Here is a 19,741-nt window from a genome sequence, read left to right on the forward strand (position 1 = left end):
GCTTAGGATCTTGGTAACACACGGACTTCAGATAAAAAGTGCGTAAGAGTTGTCCCTCCTACCCCTCCTTGTTACTTAAATATGACCTCAATAGATCTCCAATCTGTGCACTTTCCCTCTGATGTGGGACACTACACTCTGGAAAGGTCCTTCCTTGTATTGAGGGACAAAAAGACCCTGAAACTGGAAAGCCTGACCCAGATTAGTGATGCTTTCAGAGAAACATCTTGATCGAAAGGGGAAGTGTAAAAAGATTAATAAACAGAAACCTCAAGAGTTGGGAGACCAGAAGGGGGAGCGCTCATGCCCTGTGATGGTAGCAGAGCCCAACAGAAAGAAAGATCTCCTCTTCGTTCCTGACGAGGACTCAGCCAATGAAAAGCCATGGACTCTTGTTTACTGTAGCCTTCCCAAATTCCTTTTCCCCCTCTGTAAAAGCGTTTTCCTTTCCATTTTTGCTGGGGACTTGCACATGGCTTGCCATGGTTGCAGACCCATTCTCTGCTGATCCTGAATAAACCCGTTTTTGTTGGAGATATAACTGGAAGCCTATTTGTCTAGTTCCACATCCCCCACCCTCACCAACACCCCGTAGCTGACCTCTGGGCAGAACCAATACCCATGCTCCCCGGTCACCCACACCAGCAACACGTTCAGAAAATACAGCATAGTTTGTTCCACATGCTCATTTCATGACATCTTGAACTGGGTGTATGTGGGGGATTGGTGGTCCACACAGACAGGGCTGCCACTTGGGAGGGGTGAGGACTTGGGGCAGCAGTGCATCTTCCACCTGGAAACATTCAGGGACCAGAACACCCATAGCGTCTGGCTCAAATGGCACCCTCCATTTCCAGAGAGTGGAAGTGGGGGCCAGCTAATAGGATCAGGCATTTCTCTGCTGAGGGGGAAGGTACTCAAGGCCCAAGAGTCTGAAGATGTCTTCCTCTGAAGCCACGTGGAAAAACGTCTTCTGCAACAGAGTGCAAGCATGAGTGCCTGGGAGCCACTCCACCACCGCGGCAGCTTCCCGGAGACAGGTGTGGCGAGGAGGCTGGAAGGTCAGGCAGAGCCCAGCCCCGCGGTGGGGTGTTTCTTGAGGGCCCTGTGGGTACCAGGCTGGAGGGCCCCGGGGCCGATGCAGACTGTGGGCCGGGCAGAGAGCCATTTTCCCCACCCAGGCCTCCCATCCCAGCAACATACCTGCCCCGGATCAAACAGACCATGGCTGTTTAGCCAGAGCCCTTCCGGCTCTCCTTCTGGCTGAAGCGGCGCAGCTCCCGCTCGAAACGTTGGGGGAAGAGTGACTTCATCAGCAGGGCCACCAACCCCAGACCCCAGGGTGGCCGCAGCAGCACATTCCCTACCTCGGAGCCAGTCCAGCCGAGTAGTGCAGAGGGGAACTGGCTGATGAGGGTGACCACCAGGTGGTCAGGGTGGGGCAGGGCCTCTGGGCGCCCCTACAGCATCCCCTGGGGGTTGTGGCAGGTGGAAAATGCAGAAAGTCCCCTCGAAGGCATCCATGGTGTGGCTCTGCCGGGGCAGGTGGGTGGGGTCATCTGCCTGCCGGCTGCGCTGGTGCTGGTGGTACAGGACAAGGTCCTGGGGGAGAGCAGACATGGCCGGGCACCACCATGTGGGGCTGGGACAGGAGCCAGGATCCTGGCAGGACTGTCAGCGGGGGGAGCAGGAAGCCCCTCACCTGCTTCTTCAGGCAGCACATCACTCTGGGCAGCAGCCCTGCCTCCCGGCCCTCCTGGGGGTGGGTGATGAGGAAGTCCACGTCGTGGCCCTACAACTTCCCCGAGGGGGCCAGTCTGACTCTCAGCTTCCATGTTCTCCCGAATCCCTTCAGTGAGGGAAGGCCCACCTCAGTGGTCCCGCCTCAGACGTTGTCACTGGGAAGGGCCTGGAGCTGAGCCGGAGGGCACGTGGAGCCCCCTGACCTCCGGAAGCCGCTGGTCAGCGCGACCGTGGCCCCAGGAAGGGCCTGCCCCATGGCTGCCTCCACCGCCTGCTGCAGGGTCTCCACATCTGACCGCAGGATCGGGGTGCTCAGGTCCTGGTGGTGCTGGAGTCCTGGGGGCAGCACAGCTCTCCTGACCTGCCCAGCCCGGCCCTCTCTAGCTGTCTCCCACTACCCCCTCCTCTCCCTTAAATATCAAACGCTTATTTTGAAATAATTGTAGGTTCACATACAGTTGAAGGAAATAACAGAGGTCCCCTGTGTCCTCTGCCCAGTTCCCCCCAGCGGTAACATCTTGCAGAACTACTGTAGGTCACACCAGAATTCTGATGTTGACACAATCAAGATACAAACTATCCCTTTCAATGCCTCGGTTTTCCCATCCATAAAACGGGCCCGGGAGGTGATAAAGAGATGTGAAGAAGATGGCTCTGCCGCTTATCAACACCTCGCTCTAGCCCACGTCCACCTCCTCCCCTGTCCGAGGGATCACTGGGCCTTCCACACACACAGCTAGGAGAGGTTTACGTGTGGGAATAAACGGCCCTGGGCAGGATGCACGCTCAGTAAGCGCCGCGGGCCTCTCCTCCTGGGAGAGGAGACTGAGCGGAACCGACGGATGTCACCATAACGCTCCACTGGACGCACGGCTCTGTGGTCTCACTTCCTGCTGACTGACCAGGAGACTCTCCCAGGACCCCCACCTGGCCTCCCCTCCCCCAGCCCCTGGGAGGATGTTCAAAGAGGCAATGGGTGCTGGGCTGCAGGGCTCCTTCAGCAGGGTCCCCAATCCAGGCCACACGGAGAGAACGGAGAGTCTGCTCAACACCTGCGACCTGCTGGCCTCACGCCAAGGAGCTCACGGGATCCCGTGCTTTACAGAGAACGTAATTCAGGCTCAGAGAAGTCAAGACTCAAGGCCACGGTCTCCTACCTAGTAAGCGGCAGAGATGGGACTCAAACCCAGGCCTGACAAACTCTCAAGTTCACGTTCTCTCCGCCGCTCGGCGCCACCTCCCACTAGCAGGCTCCTCACGAGCCTCTCCCCACTGGGCACAGGTCCCCACGCCATCAGCCAGTGGGCCAAGGCGCCAAGCAGCACACAAGCAAGTGTGCCCGGGGCCCGGGCTGCTCTGACATGCCATCCGCTCTACGGAATCAGGAGTAAGGGGTACATGCCTGGTTCAGGTCCAAGTCTAACCAGGAGGTCCTGAATGTCACGGCAGCTACTCTGACCATTATTGTTCACTGAGAAGGGGCGGCACCGGGTCCTGACTCCACTGGGTCAGGAAGCCCACCAAGTAAAGATGCCCGTCTTCACACTCACCCTGTTCCCTGCCACAAAGGCAGCCACGAGCACATGCCATGCGTCAGAGCTAAGGGCTCCATGGTGTGGGAGGCTTTCAGGCACAGGTGCTTTGGGGAAGCCCAGGGCTCACCTGCTTTCTGCTGCCGGGTCAGTCTCTGGGCTGTTCTCAGAGGCCGTCCAGCGTCCGCAGCCGCCCCTGGTACCACCGGTCAGCGGTCCTTACCCCGAGCCCAGAGATCTGAGTGAAGAGCTGTTCGGAGGATGAGCACAGCACCTTGGTCAGGAGCAAGCTTTTACAGCGAGACGCGGATGCCGACACTGATCCGTGCAAGGCGTGTCCCAGGACAGCACCACTGCAGCGTTACACAAGTGGCCTCATTAAGTCATCGTCTGGCCGGGCAAGTGGCATCCCCACTCACATTCTTCAAGTTTAAGCAACCTGCTCAAGGCCACACAGCGAGTGCACAGACAGGACTCAAACCCCGAGCCTGGCCTACACAGCCCACCCTCACAGGGGACGGCCGGGAAAGACCCCACATGCTCCCTCCCCAGGCCTCGGTGCCCTCCTCGAGCAGGATCTCTCCCCAGAACCCGTACAGTTCTAGCCTACGATTCCAACATCACCAAAGCAGGCGTCCTGACAGTCCGTCCATTCACTGGGAAAACCACCCCATCCCACCCAACGGCAGCTGGGACTTACTACTGTGGCTTTGCCTCTTCACAGGCAGCAAAAAAGGGCAGTTAACAGCCAGGGGGTTGTTTTAGCAGGATCTGGAAGGAACAGGTTAGGGCTGGCTGGGGCTCTGTTCCAGGTTCAAACACGACAATGGCCACTGCCTGGCCACGGGTCAGCAGAGACGTCCAGGCCAGTGGAAACTAACTACGCTGCTGGAGCTGACCCCTCGTGGGGTGGCCGGCCGCCCTCACACAGGGATCCCACACACAGGGTGGGCGCTAGCAACTCACCTGTTTCTTCCTTGACTCCAGCTCGTTAGACAGGGGTGGGCCCTTGCCCTAGGCCAGCCACTCAGAGCCCCTCCCCGGGGACTTCTGAAACAGAAGAGCGGGCCCAGGGGAGGAAGAGCAGCTGGTGGCACTCGTGTCCCTGAGCCCCACTTCCTGCAGACCAGCTGTAGCCTGCCCTTTTGGGACTGTGCTGGCCATCCCTCCCTGGATCCCCTGAACCAAGAGCATGAACTGGATGGGAAAGAGGCTGAGAATAACCTAATCATGTTGCTTGTAACAGTAAACTTCTAACTGTTCACGTACTTCTCTCCTGGCCTGGATGCCTTCTGGGACTCAGGGGTACCCCGGGGGAGGTAGCAGACGGCTCTGCCCTCTCTCAGCGCTTCTCTAGCCACTAATTCCTGTGTTGCCTCCACACCCCTGAGCCCCCCACCCCCCGTCCTTCACACGGGGCTCCTCTCCCTTTTTGAAGCACCCGCCTCCTCCCCGACCAGTCCCCAATCTGACAACCTCCAGCCACAAAACCGGGGTGTCTAAGGAGCCCGACCGAGGCATCCACAAGAGCTCTGGTGGCTCCGTTATCAGACCGGAAATGGGCGGGACCAGTGGGAAGGTGCGCCGTGGACACAGGCAGGACGCCACCAAGAAAATGAGTACGTGAGATCACAAAGGTGGAGACACTGCGAGGGTGAGCAGCCCCACAGATGTAATGGTCCCCGTGGCACCCGGAAAAGGGTTCTGTTTTGTTCAGTATGCTCTGTGTAAAAAGCCAGAGCATGTGATATACTTGAGAATATGCCATCAATAGTCAAATAAGAACAGATGGTGCCGAGTGATCTAGAAAATTCCCTGTGCTCAAAACAAGCTTCTCGTCCGCCTCCATTTGGCTGTCTCGTGTATATCGGGTGTCGGCTAAGCTGCCAGTTCCTCAGTGAGACATTCTCTGACCCCGGGGGGGACCCACCGCCCCCGCTTGCCACCTGACATGGCGTGAACCGTGTGCTGTGGCTCTGGGGGAGGACCGTGGAGCTCCATGCCCCTGCCGGGGGCTGCCCTGCGTACCTTCATGGCCTGGTACCTCTCTGAGAGCCGGATTCTCTCCACCTCCTCACACACTCCGCGTTCCAGCAGCTCCTGTGGGAGAAGACAAAACCTGACTGGAAAGAGGAGAGCTGGGGGCCCAAGGCCCAGCAGGGAGGCTTTGTGGGAGCAGGATCCCGGGGGACTTGGAAATGAAGACTGTGCCCAGGGAGCCTCCAAGCCCCGAGGGCAGGGAACGTGGGCCACCTCTCAGATAAATAACAAGCCCCAGGATACATAAACAACTGCTTTTAAAACATAGGTGAATTCAACAAGACTTCATTTAAAAGCATAAGTGAATTCAAAAGTATCTTTCCCATCGTGATATATTCGCTCAGTGGTAAGTGTACAAAAGGACAACTTCACATTTTGGGTCCTCAAATACTTCGCATTGTAAAAAGAGGTGCTCATGCTCAGGGGTCCTCTTCCACCATCCTGGACAGTCTGAGCTGATGAAAGTGGTGCCAGCTACCAGCCTGCCAGGCTCCCAGCAGCTCCCTTGGCTGAGTCCTCTCAGTCCCCCTAGGGCAGGTGCTGTGGCCCCAATTTACACGTAAGGAATCTGAGTGAAGAGGGTGGCTGGCCACAGCTGGGCTCTGAGCCACCAAGCCACCTGCCCTCGCCAGGCCCTGAGGCTCCCTCGCCTCCCCCCACAACCCCGCCCTGCTAAGTGCGGGGAGCACCGACCTGGACGACCCTGCACGAGTGTTCTCCAAAGTGGGCCAGGCCACGCAGCTGGCTCAGGGCTGTGACCGGGCTGGGAAGGGCCTTGAGCACTGAGGCCGCTCTGCACAAGGAGAGTTGGCAGCCCTCACTGCCGGCGAAGCCCGCAGCTTCCGCCGGCGTCTCCAGAGCCTCCTGCAGGGAGGGGCCCGTGGTGAGGGGCAGGGATGGCGGGGTACCTCACCACACCCCTCACCCCACCCCTCCCTCCAAGGCTGGGGCAGGGGAGGGCCTGGCCCCACCCAGGGAGGCAGGGGACCCAGGGCTCACCGAGAGGCCGGCGTTGTGGTGCGTGAGGGGTGTGGGATGCTGGCAGGCACAGGGCAGCCTCCATGCTGGGCGTGACGGCCCGTTCCTGCACACAGCCACCTGGGGAAGGGCAATATACAGGCCGCTTCGAGGCTGCAGGGTGGGCAGGGGCCCAGGAAGCCCCCTGGAGCCCTGCGTCTCCTGGGTGGTCACCTAAGGCTCTCGGGACAGAAGGGGCCGACTCTCAGAGGGCAAAACTGCCAGAGGCACGGGGCAGAGGCGGTGTTGCCCTGCAGAGGCCAGAGCAGCAGGAGTGGCACCACCTGCCACCGCACGTCTTGTATGTGCTCCAGCTCCCAGAACCCTCTCAAGCAAGTGGGCTGGGGTGCCTGTCATCCCCACTTCACAGATGGGGACACCGAGGCCTCGTGGCTCACAGGCAGAGTCAGGATTTGAATGTGGGCAGCCCTGCTCTGAGCCCACACCTGAAGCCCCCAGCCGTGCTCACCCAGGAAGCACTGAGGTGGGCGGAGACCATGAACCTCACAGCACCCCGAGGACAGCCTCCTGCTGGCTTCACTTGGGGTCACAGTCTCATCCACTTGGTAAGCAAGAAAGGCCTAAAGATGCTAAAAATAAGTGGATCTCAAGAGACTTTGCACCAGTGGTGAGAGGAGAAGTGGGAACGGCCTGGCTTCCCAGGGCCCCTTGGTGGTCTGGGCTGAGCCCTCACCGCCCACCTCATGTGAAGGACACTGAGGCACTGCTGCCGTGTCACCTGTCCCAGCTGAGCTCCGGCCTGCGCTGGGGCCTTCTCTGGGGCCCCACCCTCATCCTTCACCCGGCTCACCTCCAGGCGGTGCCGGCACTCCACAGGGACAGGCTGCCCGGCCGCCATGCTCTCCGTGAACCAGCTTATGCTAAGAGCACTGGGCAGGTGCATCCTGGGTGAAGGGCCACTGTCCTGCGCTCCTGCTGGCAGACGGCCTCCTCTGCTGAGGTCCCCTCCATCATGACGTGTGTCACCTCTGAGCTGGGCGGAGGGAAGAAGAGGAAGTGAGGCCCAGAGCCCTTTCCCAGACCTGCCATTCTTCCTGCTTCACTCCATGCCTCCAGGCCTTTGCTGTTACTATCCCCTCTGCCTGGTGACCACCTATTCATTCTTCAGAAAGACCTCCCAGCCCCTCCTCCTGGCAGACAAACATCTCCACCACTCCAGCATCTGCAGAGCTGTGTGTGGTTCTCGGCTCTAGCTATGATGACAAGACCAACCCTTTTTTGTGTTAACTTGTCTGTCTCCCTCTCCCCCCAACCCCAGAGGAAGGAGAGGCCAGGGGTACAGGGGCCAGGACCAGGAGGGGGTCTTCATCGAAGTGCTGGAGACAGACTGCTTGGGTTTGAACCTCAGCTCTGCCACACACTTGCTGTGTGCCCTTGGGCACATCGCTTATCTCTGTACTTTGATTGCCTCATCCACAGAGCAGAGATAATAACATATCTACTTTGCAGGGTTGCTGTAAAGATTAAATGAGCTAATAAGCAAAACGGCTTAGATAGTGCCCAGTACACTCTGGGCCGTGGTCATCATCCTCTCCTCAGTGGGTCTGCTGCACCGCTGGGAATCGTTAACTAAGCTTCAGGAGGACTAGCCCCTGATTCACTTGCTCTTCAACTTCAAAACCATGGGAACCCTCCTCCCTTACTTTCAGCATTGCGTCTGTAGTGGTTTTGTTTTTGTTTGGTTTTCTTCTACTCTTTGAGCCTCACTCAAGTCACTTTCTCAGCCCTGAGGAGAGAAATCAGTTTAGCTAACAGGGCAAGATGAATTCACCTAAGGAAGGACTGACTGTTAACCACCGCTACACTCACATGGCCCTTTTTTTTTTTTTTTTTTTTTTTTTTTCTTTTTGCTGTATGCGGGCCTCTCACTGTTGTGGCCTCTCCCGTTGCGGAGCACAGGCTCCGGACGCGCAGGCCCAGCGGCCATGGCTCACGGGACCAGCCGCTCCGCGGCATATGGGATCCTCCCAGACCGGGGCACGAACCCGTATCCCCTGCATCGGCAGGCGGACTCTCAACCACTGCGCCACCAGGGAGGCCCTCACATGGCCCTTTATAAAGCCTCCGGCATACATTCTCTCCTTGTCCTACAGAAACACGCCTGGCCCTAACTGCTAACACCCTTTTACAAAAGAGGAAATTGACAGGAAGGTTATATGACCATGAAGTGCCAGGGCTAACCTGGATCCAAACACCTCAGGTGCCCCTCCTCTCCGGGGTCAGCTGCGTGGGAGTCGTTTCAGATCTCAATATCCTCAGCAGTTAAGGAAACACCATATGTGAAAGTGGCTGGTCAGCTGTAAAGTTCCGAGCACGGGCATCTGTGCTCAGGCCATCACGCCACTCAGCAGCATCCCCCGGCCCACCGGGCGCGACGGCATGGTGATACCTATACGGGCGTGCCACGTTCCCCGGTGAGGCGAGGCCGTGGGCGCCAGACCCGCCCCGCGCCCCTCGGAAAGGTCGGCCCTAGGAAGGTGGCCTCACCTGGCGGCGAGCTTCGCCACGACCGCGCACCTGTAGGCGTCCAGGACGCGGAAGCCCTTGGAGAGAGCCAGGCGTGTGAGGGAAGGCGCGCGGCTGCGGCCCATGCGTGGCTCAGCCAGGTAGACAGTGACCCCAGGGAAGCGTGCCGCGGAGGAGGGGGCGGTGTCCGGGGGCCTGACCCGCGCTCGCCGCCGTTTTGGTAGCATTCGTGCCCTGGCCGCGGGCGGCGCCCGGCGAAGGCAGAGGGAAACTGGACAGAAGCCGGAAGGAAGGGGGGCGGAAGGCGGGCGGAAGCCGCACGGAAGCCGGAAGCTAGCGGGCGGAAGCCAGCGGGCGGAAGCCGACTGGAAGGGGAAGTGGCGCCCGGCCCCACTCAAAGAGGCAGGCCCCGCCCCATGCAAATTAAGTCTCTGGTCGGATTTCGCCCCCAGGGTTGTTTGGAGCGAGGTAGAGGTCCCGGGGTTCCACCTGATTGGGTGTTCCGGCCTCTCAGCGCCAGAGGCCCCGCCTCTATGCAAATAGAACCAGAGCACACGCCTTTTATTTAAATTACCTTCGCGGAAAGTCCCGTCCCATCTTTGGGACCACCCGGGAGGAGAGACTGGGGTGGGGAGTAGGGGGGTGGGGTAAAAGGGGTGCGGGCAGGAGCTGGGAGGGAGGAGGAGGAGGTTAGGGAAACCTCGGCGCGGGCTTGGGGGCTACGTCCTCGGAGGCTAAGAGGGGAGATCGAGGTGGGGGTATCCGGGGATCCGTCCTCGGCGCTTCGGGGGAGGGGGATGTTAGTGGTGGGTCCTTGGCGGGTAGGAGAGGGATCCGTTCTCAGCAGGAGAGGAGTATCCGCCCCAGCCCCTGCTATTCGCCCCCTCCGACTGGGTCGGGCTGGACCGATGGGCCCCGGAAACCTGGCGGCGCGGGGCCCCTGGATCGCGGGGCCCCTGGATCGCGGGCCCGGGCAGACGCGCGAGTGAGCGTGCTGGTGGAGCGACCGCTTCAAACCCCGGGAAAGGGTTTTCAGTCTTTCTCAATCGAATGGCGTTAAGGACGACTGGCCGGCCATTTGGAAAAATGGAAGTTGGCTCCCTCCCTTACTGCTTAACACCAAAATAAAATCCAGATGGATCAAATATTAAAATCTAAAAAAGAAAAAAAATGTACTGGGGAGTCGATGAATGTTTTTATGGTCTAAAGTATCACAATAAACCTGGAGACACTAAAGGAAAAGAATGATAAACTTGAAGACATACAAATTTAAAATGTATTTAAACATTAAAAGGCAAACCAGGGGAAGAGTGTGACACATTTTGAATTTAAATCTAATTCCTGTAATTATGAAATTGTCCACGGATTAATAAGGAAAACACTACAAGCAAGAACAACAGTAGGCAATTTACAGAGGAAATGCTACTCAGAAACATACCAGATTCCCTGATTCGTCCAATCAGGGAAGGGCAAACTTAAATGAGAGTATCTTCACTTATCGCATTATCCGACGTTTACAAAATTGATCACACATGAGGGAACTGGCAGCTTGTAGGAGGGACTTTTTGGAAGCCAATTTAGCAACCATAGCCAGAAGAATGAAAACAGAAATCTCACCCAGCAATTCCTTTTCCAAGGTTGGTATTGTGTCGAATCCCTAGACCAGGTCGGGAGAGCTGACATCTTGACAACATCAAGTTTTCCTGTATGTCTCGTATTTTCAGACACTACGCTTTGGAATCTCTTTGTTACGCTATGTGATCTCCTCAGTCTTCCCTGGCTGCGACACAGGACTGAAGCAGGCTGGTGCCTCAGCCCAGGCCTCCGCTCAGCCTCCACACCAGCTCCCCACCTGCTCTCCTGGGCCCAGGACACACACTCTGGCTGGGAGGCCTGGGATGTGGCCCCTCTCTCATTTCCTGTGCTCGTTTCTCCTCCTGCCATCTGGGAAGGGGGAGCTCCCAGGCTCTCTGTAGGAGTCGGAGTTCCCCATCTGTGGGTTCTGCCTTTCCTCAAAGAGCAGCAGCCTATCCCCTGAAACAATCCATTCTTCTTGATGGACTCTGTCTCCATCCCGGGCATCTGGGTTCTCTCTTGGGGTGGCAGAAGCAGCTTTTAATGACCCATCGCGCCTGAATACTTAAAACACTGGGCAACTTGCAAAAACGAGGATTTCCACAGGCCCAGGGAGGTTCTGTGAGGCGTGATCCTCAGGGCCCACTGAGTAGAGGCCTGGGCACAGGTGGGCAGAGCCACAGCATCGATGGTTGGCGTCCTCCTCTCCTCCCCTCCCTGGATCACCAGGTCACTGTCCATCCAGCTGGGAAGCGGAGACCTCAGCCCTCTATCTCCAATAAACCTGGCTTGGGGTTCCCAGATGTCTAAGTCTCCAGCCCCCTGCTGCTGCCCACGCTGAGACCACCCCCCAGAAAAAGTCAGAGCATGCACAGATGATCTGGCTGGGCCCTCTCAGCTGCCCTGAGGGTTGCAGTCCTCCCTCGTGTTCTGCACTGTGCTTTCTCATGCTGTGTTTAGGATTAGTTTTACCCAGATGTATGAGCTTGCATTTTTCCAAGATGAATCTCATCTAGCTATTTCCTGTTCCCACTTCCAGTTCAGAAGAGGCCCCTGGGGGTGATTTTTCAGTCCTCGTGACCTTCATAAAACCTCCCCATGGAGCACCGTCTTTGAAGTCTGCTTCACTGCTGTTGGCGCCTGTCCTTGGCCTGTGGGGCCCGGACTCTGCCTGGCTCTGAGGCCCAACCCCCCACCGATTCGTCTCCTGCGGGTTACTTGCCAGCCGCATTCCAGAGGGTGTGCGGTCAGCCTGCTGATGCTGTCAGACTGGAGCTCCTGAGGACCACGGGCCCAAAGTTCTGGCTTCTAGTGCTGCTCCCTGGACCTTCCTGAGCTACCCACTGCATCGCTGTGGGTTTAGGTTATCTGGTGCATCAGTCTGCCCAGGCTGACAGAACAAAATACCACAGACAGGGCAGCCTAAAGAAAAGAAACATTTCTTATTGTTCCAGAGGCCGGAAATCCAGGATCAAGGTGCTGGCAGGCAGCTTTCATTCTGAGGCCTTCTCTCTTGGCTTGTAGGCGGCCACCGTCTCTCTGTGTGCCCACACGATCTCTTTGTGTGCTCATGGAGAGGGTGAGAAAGAGATCTCTTCCTCTTCTTATAAGGCCACCAGTCGTATCAAATTAGGACCGCACCCTTGTGACGTCATTTAACCTTATTACTCCTAAGAGCCCTTTCTCCAAATACAGTCACATTGGGGGTTAGGGCTGCAACATATGAATCTGAGGGAACACAATTCAGTTCATAGCACCTGGTGTATTTGGTCCTGTGCTGCTGTAACAAATTACCACAAACTGGGGGCTTGAAACCACAGAAATTTATTCTTGTAGCTCTGAAGCCTGGAATTCTAAGATCAAGGTGTTAGCAGGGCCGTGTTCCCTCTGAAAGCTCTAGGGGAAAATCCTTCCCACCTCCTCTAGCTCCTAGTGGCTCCTGGCATGCCTGGGCTTGCGGCTGCATCCCTCTGATCGCTGCCCCATCCCCAATGGCTGCCTTCCCTCTGTCCCGTCCCCTTTTCTTATATATATATATATTTTTTTTTTTTAATTTTTATTTTTACTTTCTGGCTGCACTGCATGGCATGCGGGATCTTGGTTCCCCAGCCAGATTCGAACCTGTGCCCCCTGCAGTGGAAGCACAGAGTCTTAACCACTGGACCACCAGGGAAGTTCCCCCACCACCACCACCTTTTCTTATAAAGGCATCAGTCATTGAATTTAAGGCCCAGCCTTAATTCAGGATGACCTCATCATGAAATTCATAATTACATCTGCAAAGACCCTTATTCCAGATATGGTCACAGTCTGAGGTTCCTCATGGACATGAATTTGGCAGGGGGGCACCATTCAATCCACTACCCTGAGTCCACACCTCCGACCCAGGCTCAGCCCTGGACTCTGCTGACAGGTTCCATGGCCCATCATGGATCGCTGCAAAAATCCGTCAGAACTGCAGGATGTAGTTTCTGATAGGAATAGATGTGCTTGTGCCAGGGACTGTGGCTTGCCATGGGTCTGCCAGGTTATGTGACCTGATTTATTTTTGAGAAACTATACTGTCTTTTAAGGAAAACATGGGTCCCTTTGCTTGCTGGATGGTGTCTCAGTCCGGTCAGGCAGCTATAATGAATACCACAGACTGGGTGACTTGAAAAAAACAGACATTAATTTCTCATAGTTTTGGAGGCTGGACATGTGGAATCAGGGTGCTGGCAGATTCAGTGTTGGTGAGGGCCTGCTACCAAGCTGCAGATTTTTCACTGTATCCTCATATGTCAGAGGGGGTGAGACATGGTGCCTCTTTTATAAGGGACTAATCCCAGTTATGAGGGCCCCATCCTCATGACCTAATCACCTCCCGAAGGCCCCACCTCCTAACACTAGCACCTTGGGCATCAGGATTCCAACATGTGGATTTGGGGGAGGGAGGGACACAAACAGATGGGCTCTGTGTAAGAAGGAGGGGGGGGATTGGAGGCCTGGGGCAGGATCTGGAGTGGGAAGACTGGGCCAAGGGGTAGAGAAGAATCCCTGACTCCCTCCCACCATGGGGACTTGGCCGAAGAATGATGAAAAAGAGATAGATGTGTCCTTAAAATGAAGGCTCTTAGCGTTCATTTGTCCAACCAGCCCTGACTCAGCATGGTTGGTAATCCCTAGGGGAAGGGCTAAGTGGTCTGGAAGAATTACGAGAAGAGGGATGTTTGCTGAACCAAACTCCGTCACAAATTGACACAACTGTCTACCCTTTCCACCACAGGTAATTCCATTGATATTAAGGCAGAATATGACATTATTACATTCTTGAGTGAATAGACCCAATGTCATTTAGGTATTTTCCAATTCACTACTGTTATTGAAATAAAACACAGATATGACTGTGGGGAGTTCCAGCTTATCAGCTTCAAGGAGAACCCTGGGCTGGAAAGTTTGGCTGAATGCCCAAGGTTGTCATGGGCGGTGGCCCATGGGGTGGGGGGTATTGAGAGGCCAGATAGGGAGGCAGCAGCCTGCCCTAGGATACGGGGCAGGTCAAGGTCAGAGTCTGTCCTTCACTGGAGGAAAGGGTTGGGGGGGTGCAGCTCAGGAGGGTGTGCGTGGTCAGGGCCGCATGCAGGTGGAAAAGGATGGAATCTGGGTATAGTGGGGCAGGGGGGATCCTAGTCAGTACAACTACTGACATTTATGGAGGGCTTGGTATAGGCCATGTATTGTGTTAATTATTTGTTCTATTACATTTTAATTCTCTTCCCAGTTGTATGGAATTGGTACTGTTATTATTTCCCCCATTTTACAGATAGAAGAACTGAGGCCTAGAGCCAAAGTACTCTTTCCAAGTTTACAGTGCACACAGAGGCACAATTATGATTTAACCAGTGGCTGTTTGACTTCTGAGCCAGCCTCTCAACCACTGATACAACAAAATTGTGTTGCGCCCCAAGATCTGCCCTAAGTGCAGGGGGTACAGATATAAGATGCACAGAAGGACCTGCCTTCATTCCATTTTTGTAGAGGCAAGACAGACAGACAAATAAGGAGAATGCACACGGTGCCGGGTGGTGCCATGGGGCACAGAGGGCATGGCTGAACCAATCCCTTCGGCATGCACACCCTTCTCCATTCGTGCCTCTGATGCTCTCCCCGGCAAGAGGTGGGGTCTATCCCCTCCTCTTAATAGGGGGCCGGCCCTGGGACTTTCTTGGACCAACAGAAGGCAGCAGAAGCGATATTGTGGGACGCGTGGGCTCAGCCTGACGAGGACTTGCAGCTTCCATTTCTGCCCTCTTGGAAGGCAACTGCCACGGAAAGAAGTTCGGGCTGCACTGTGGGTGCTGGGAACCACGCGAATAGAGAACCAGGAGCCCTCGGGACACCAGCTTCCGGCTGACGTCTTAAATCCGCGGTGCGAGATCATTCCTCACGATTCTGTGAGCAGACTCCTGCACGTGGCATCAGCCGACTCCTCCCCCATGCAATGGCTCACGGAGTGGTAAGGAATGATGTAGCACTGCTGCTTTAAGACAAATCAGCTTTGGGCATTTTGTCACACAGCCACAGATAACTGAGAGGACGGGAGAAGGGCAAAGTGCCATGGAGAGAACTAAAGTCAGGGCAGGGGGAACTTCCCTGGTGGCACCGTGATTAAGAATCCACCTGCCAATGCAGGGGACATGGCTTCAAGCCCTGGTCCGGGAAGATCCCACATGCCGCGGAGCAACTAAGCCCATGCGCCACAACTACTGAGCCCACATGCCACAACTACTGAGCCCACGTGCCACAACTACTGAAGCCCGTGCGCCTAGAGCCCGTGCTCCGCAACAAAAGAAGCCACCGCAATGAGAAGCCCACGCACCACAACGAAGAGTAGCCCCCGCTCGTCACAACTAGAGAAAGCCCACGCGCAGCAGCGAAGAGCCAAAGGAGCAAATAATTAATTAATTAATTAATTAATTTAAAAAGAAAAATGAAACGTGGTTGAGAGTTATCACTAATAACATAGGTTATGGTGGAGCGAGAGAGAGAGAGATTGAGAGGCAAGCAGAGGGCGTCCTTTCATTTAGAAGTACGCAGTAAAATATTTCCTGGTGAAATCATATGATGTCTGGGATTTGCTTCAAAATCATGTCGAGGCGGAGGAAAGGGTGGGACACAGATGAAACAAGATGGGCCTTGAGTTGAGAACTTTGATGACAGGGGTGGAAAGTTCGGCATTTCACCTCTCCACTTCTGGATATGTTTGAAATTTCAATAATAAAATGTTTTTTTAAGCATGTGCACTTAAAATGAGATCAGCGTTCTCTGCCAGGAGCAGTTGTAAGCACTTTACACGTGTCAGCTCATTGAGGCCCAGGACATTCCTGTCAGTGGGTGACATCCATGTTCCCATCTTGCTGGGAAGGAGAGAGAGGCACAGAGAGGTCAAGTGACTTGCTGGAGCTTGCACGGCTGGTGAACAGCAGCCTTGGGGCTGTCTTGGAAAAACACCCCTGTGTTCTTCTTTATTCTCACATGACACTTCTGACACTAGATGTGTGGGTTTTCCACACCCAGCAATTCTCCAGCACCAGCTGGGTGTCCTAAGTTCAACCCAATTCTGACACTGACCAGAGTTAGGGCAGACCCCCCTGGCCCCGCCTCCACTTCAAATGCCAACACTGAGTCCAGGTTGTTAGCTGTGCTTCTGACCAACTGGCCATAAGCTGGGGTTCCCATGAACCCCTTTCTCCGATTTGATAATTTGTTAGAACAGCTCACGGGACTCAGGAAAACAGTTTACCTACTAGATTACCAGCTTATTACAAAGGATATTGAAGGATATGAGTGAACCGCTAGATGAAGAAATAGATAGGGCAAGGTCCAGAAGGGTCCCGAGCACAGGAGCTTCTGTCCCCGTGGAGTTGGGGTGAGCCCCCATCATATGGATGTATTCACCAGCCAGAAGCTCTCTGAACCCCACCTTTAGGGATTTTTATATAGCCAGCTTCATCACACAGGCATGATCGATCATTAACTCCATCTCCAGCTGGGCTGAAAGTTCCAAGCTCCTTATCATGGCTTGATCTTTCTGGTGATCAGCCCTGATCCTGAAGCCATCCAGGAACCCACTTAGAGTCACGGAATTAGAACAAAAGATCCTCCTTCCACCCAGTAAATTCCAAGGGATTTAGGAGCTCTGTGCCAGGAACCGAGGGCAGAGACTAATATATATTTTTTCTGTCATTTCACAGATGTGACCCAAGGAGCCTAGCTCCATCACAGAACTCCCGGTCTATGTGTTTCCAAAACTCCCGGATGATTATGTCACAAACTGTTACTTGTTCTCTCTGGGGGACCAGACAGTTTGAAATTCAACAAAACTTATCATAGTCAGTTTGTCATTTTGCCTACTTGTGTTTTCTAATTTTCCTGCAATGAGCACACACCGACTGCATAATAAAGAGATTTGTAATAAGAAGAGTTTTCTTTTGACCGTGCCACGTGGCTTACGGGATCTTAGTTCCCCAGCCAGGGACAGAACCTGCAGTGCCCCCTGCAGTGGAAGCTCGGAGTCCTAACCACTGGACCACCAGGGAAGTCCCAAGAAGACTTTTCGATAGACCTAGAACCAGCAGCAGTAAGGCCCAGTAGGGGTGCTTAGCCCAGGGCTCCTGACCGCAGGGGTGTAGGCGTGGGGTGGGAGTCACCCTGAGACTTCCCAGGCCCCACCCCTGTTTCCAATGGCTCACAGCTGGCAGGGTTTCAGACCCAGCAGCAAGGTCGGCAGGACCGCCGTGTGTCCACCCCGGCACAGGCACTCGGGGCCCACCTGCAAGCCCTGCAAGCCCCGTGAGGAGCACAGGCTCATTTGGGGATGTGGCATCTCAAGAGGCAGGGGTTAGGGCAAAGTGGCTACCATCACATAACATCTGATCCTTTCGTCAACCCTGGAAGGGCTGGGGTCGCTGTCCCACTCCCCACACACTCCCTGGGTGCATGTGCGCTTCCCCCTCACCCCTCCATCACTCCCACATCCACACAGCCAAGTTCACGGTCCCGGTTCCAGGACCGTGTGACCAGCTGTCCGAAGTGCAGGCCCCCATGCTGGTCTACCCCTCCTCTCCCTGTACCTACTTTCCTGTGGGCCTTCTTGGGTTCCCACCCACCAGTTCCCAACCAGCAGCCTCGCTGGCTCCTCCGTCATCCACTGGGCCCAGGTCTTGCGGGTCCTGCCCCAGCACCTTCCCCCGCTTGGCATCTCTACCCCTCATGACCCCTCTGTCCTCCCCATCTCCACTCAGCTGCACGAAGTCCCACTGCCCACAGCACAGAATCCAAGTGCAAGTTGGCTTCCAGGGGTCTGCTGACCTACCCGGGCCTCACGCTGTGCTCAGGCCCCTGCCCACGCTGTGCCCATCCTGAGATCCCCTCGGCTGTGCCCCTACAACAGGGTCTTCGTGTGTCCAGTCCCCGCTCCTGGGTTACCGTCCCCTCCCTGCAGGGACTCACCTAGTTCATCCCACTCACGCTTTCCTCCAAAAGCCTCTGCTGGTCCCCCGGTCCGGGCTGGGTCCCCTGCATGTCCCCCAGCCCACTGGCCCGGAGCATCTGTCTCCTCTGCTGGAGAGAAAGCTCCCAGGGCACGGGTCCTCCCTGTGTGGACTTGGGGTGGCCACGCCCACACATGGAGCCAGTCTACGGACACTTTCTGGCTGGGCGAGTCTTCCTGGCACTAAATGCGTGTATCCTATTCTTACTGCCCTCAGCAAGTGCTTCTTAGTAGGAGATGACCTTGTGCCCGAGGTGAGCCTGTGAGGCCCAGGGCTGGCTCGACTGAGCTTATACATCCCCGTGGGAGACCCTGAGGGCTGGCCTCGGAGGCCCATGGGATGGTGATCTCCCAGAATCCAGGTCTTTGGGGTTCTAGACATGGAGTCTGACCCTTTCTCTCTTTGGGATGGTGTTTGTGCAAAGAACTATCAGTGGATGATTTAAAAGGTGGGCAGGGGTCTGGGCCTATGGTGGGTGAGGGCTGCGTGGTGTGTACTGAGAGGGAACCGGTGCTGCAAAGGCCACCATGGAAGCAGGGGAGGAGGACGGCGAGCCAGACCGGAAGGAGGTCACGACGGGGCCTCTGGTGGCTCTGGGTGATCCCTGGGGCCTGGTGAGAGTGCCAGGTGCAGGAACAGTTCCCTGGGACTGAGCAAGTGGAAAAATGAGTGTGAACAACTTCTTTGAGAAGCTTGGCTCTTAGGAGGAAGATCAGGATAGAGACGGCAGCTATGGGTTTCAACACTGAGAACTCTGGGCGCTGCAGCGGCCTTGTGGGCGTTCTGACACTCCACGCTAATGGCAGGGGTTGTGGAGCTGGGGACGCATACCTGCTAGGGGTCCCCTTCCTCCTACAGGGCTGGTCAGCACTTCTTGTTTTTGTTGGCTGGGCTTCTGGCTCAGGTCTGCAGACAAATATGCAAGAATGTGAATACCTTACACACAAACTGATTATAAAATGGCTGATACCACGATGTGCTTCTTGTACTTTCCTGGGATTTCAGCTTTCACACCTCCCTCTACCAGATGCTAGTTGTTTTGGTTTTTTTTTAACACCTTTTTAAGATCTTAGCAATCTTACCAGACACAAAAGTAAAATAATATCAGCTGTAGGAAAGACTGTTAATTATCCCTCAGTATTTATTATCTCATTCTTCTTTAATAACAGAACTCACATTTAGCTGGCACAAGGCTGTCAGAAAAAAGACTACACTTCTCAGTTTCCCTTGCAGCTGGGTATGGCCGTGACTGAGTTCTGGCCAAGGCCTGTGGAATGAACTTGGAGCTTTGTGTGAGCTTCTAGAAGAAGTTCTTAAAGGAAGAGATTGTGCCCTACTATGCCTTTCTACTGCCTGGGATGATGCAATGATGACTGGATCTCAAGCAGCTGTTTTGCATCATGAGATGGAAGCCAGATGCTGAGAATGGAGGAGCAACAAAATGAAAGGAGGGGGACTCTGAGCTGGTCTTTGTCTTAAAGCTCACAGACAGGACCTGCATCAGTTATCGAGACCCCCTTGGTGCTCACCCACTGCCATTCTCTTCACCAGTGTCAGTACCACCCTCCACTCAGTTCTGACTAGCTCCAGGACTGTTGTCTGTCTCACAAGATTCTGTTATGGTATTTATCCTGTATTTAGCCATTTAACAGATATTTACTCAGGGCCTCTGTGGGCCAGAGAGCTGTCGTAGGAAATATCACAGCCCCTGATCCCTTGGTCTTGCGACGCTGGCACTGCTGGTAGGGAGACAGATAATAAACATCTGAGATGAGTATTAGCTATTGCTGAGTAACCAACCACCCAACTCAGCAG

General features: G+C 55.3%; 1 protein-coding gene across 1 annotated transcript; it reads right to left on the reverse strand.

Moving 5' to 3' along the window:
- Window positions 1-760: 760 nt before the first annotated feature.
- On the reverse strand, window positions 761-9,161 carry POLM (DNA polymerase mu). Its single transcript, XM_082632988.1, is given in 16 exon segments — window positions 761-973; window positions 1,204-1,245; window positions 1,248-1,434; window positions 1,436-1,602; window positions 1,703-1,792; window positions 1,932-1,940; window positions 1,943-2,079; window positions 3,406-3,444; window positions 3,447-3,525; window positions 5,304-5,375; window positions 6,009-6,179; window positions 6,315-6,413; window positions 7,144-7,214; window positions 7,217-7,326; window positions 8,620-8,742; window positions 8,841-9,161. Coding segments are annotated over 16 exon segments (1,689 nt in total). The 5' UTR covers window positions 9,047-9,161; the 3' UTR covers window positions 761-886.
- Window positions 9,162-19,741: the final 10,580 nt, after the last annotated feature.

This window comes from Mesoplodon mirus (assembly GCF_964341445.2).
Source record: "Mesoplodon mirus genome assembly, chromosome: 9".
Taxonomy (NCBI): Eukaryota; Metazoa; Chordata; class Mammalia; order Artiodactyla; family Ziphiidae; genus Mesoplodon; species Mesoplodon mirus.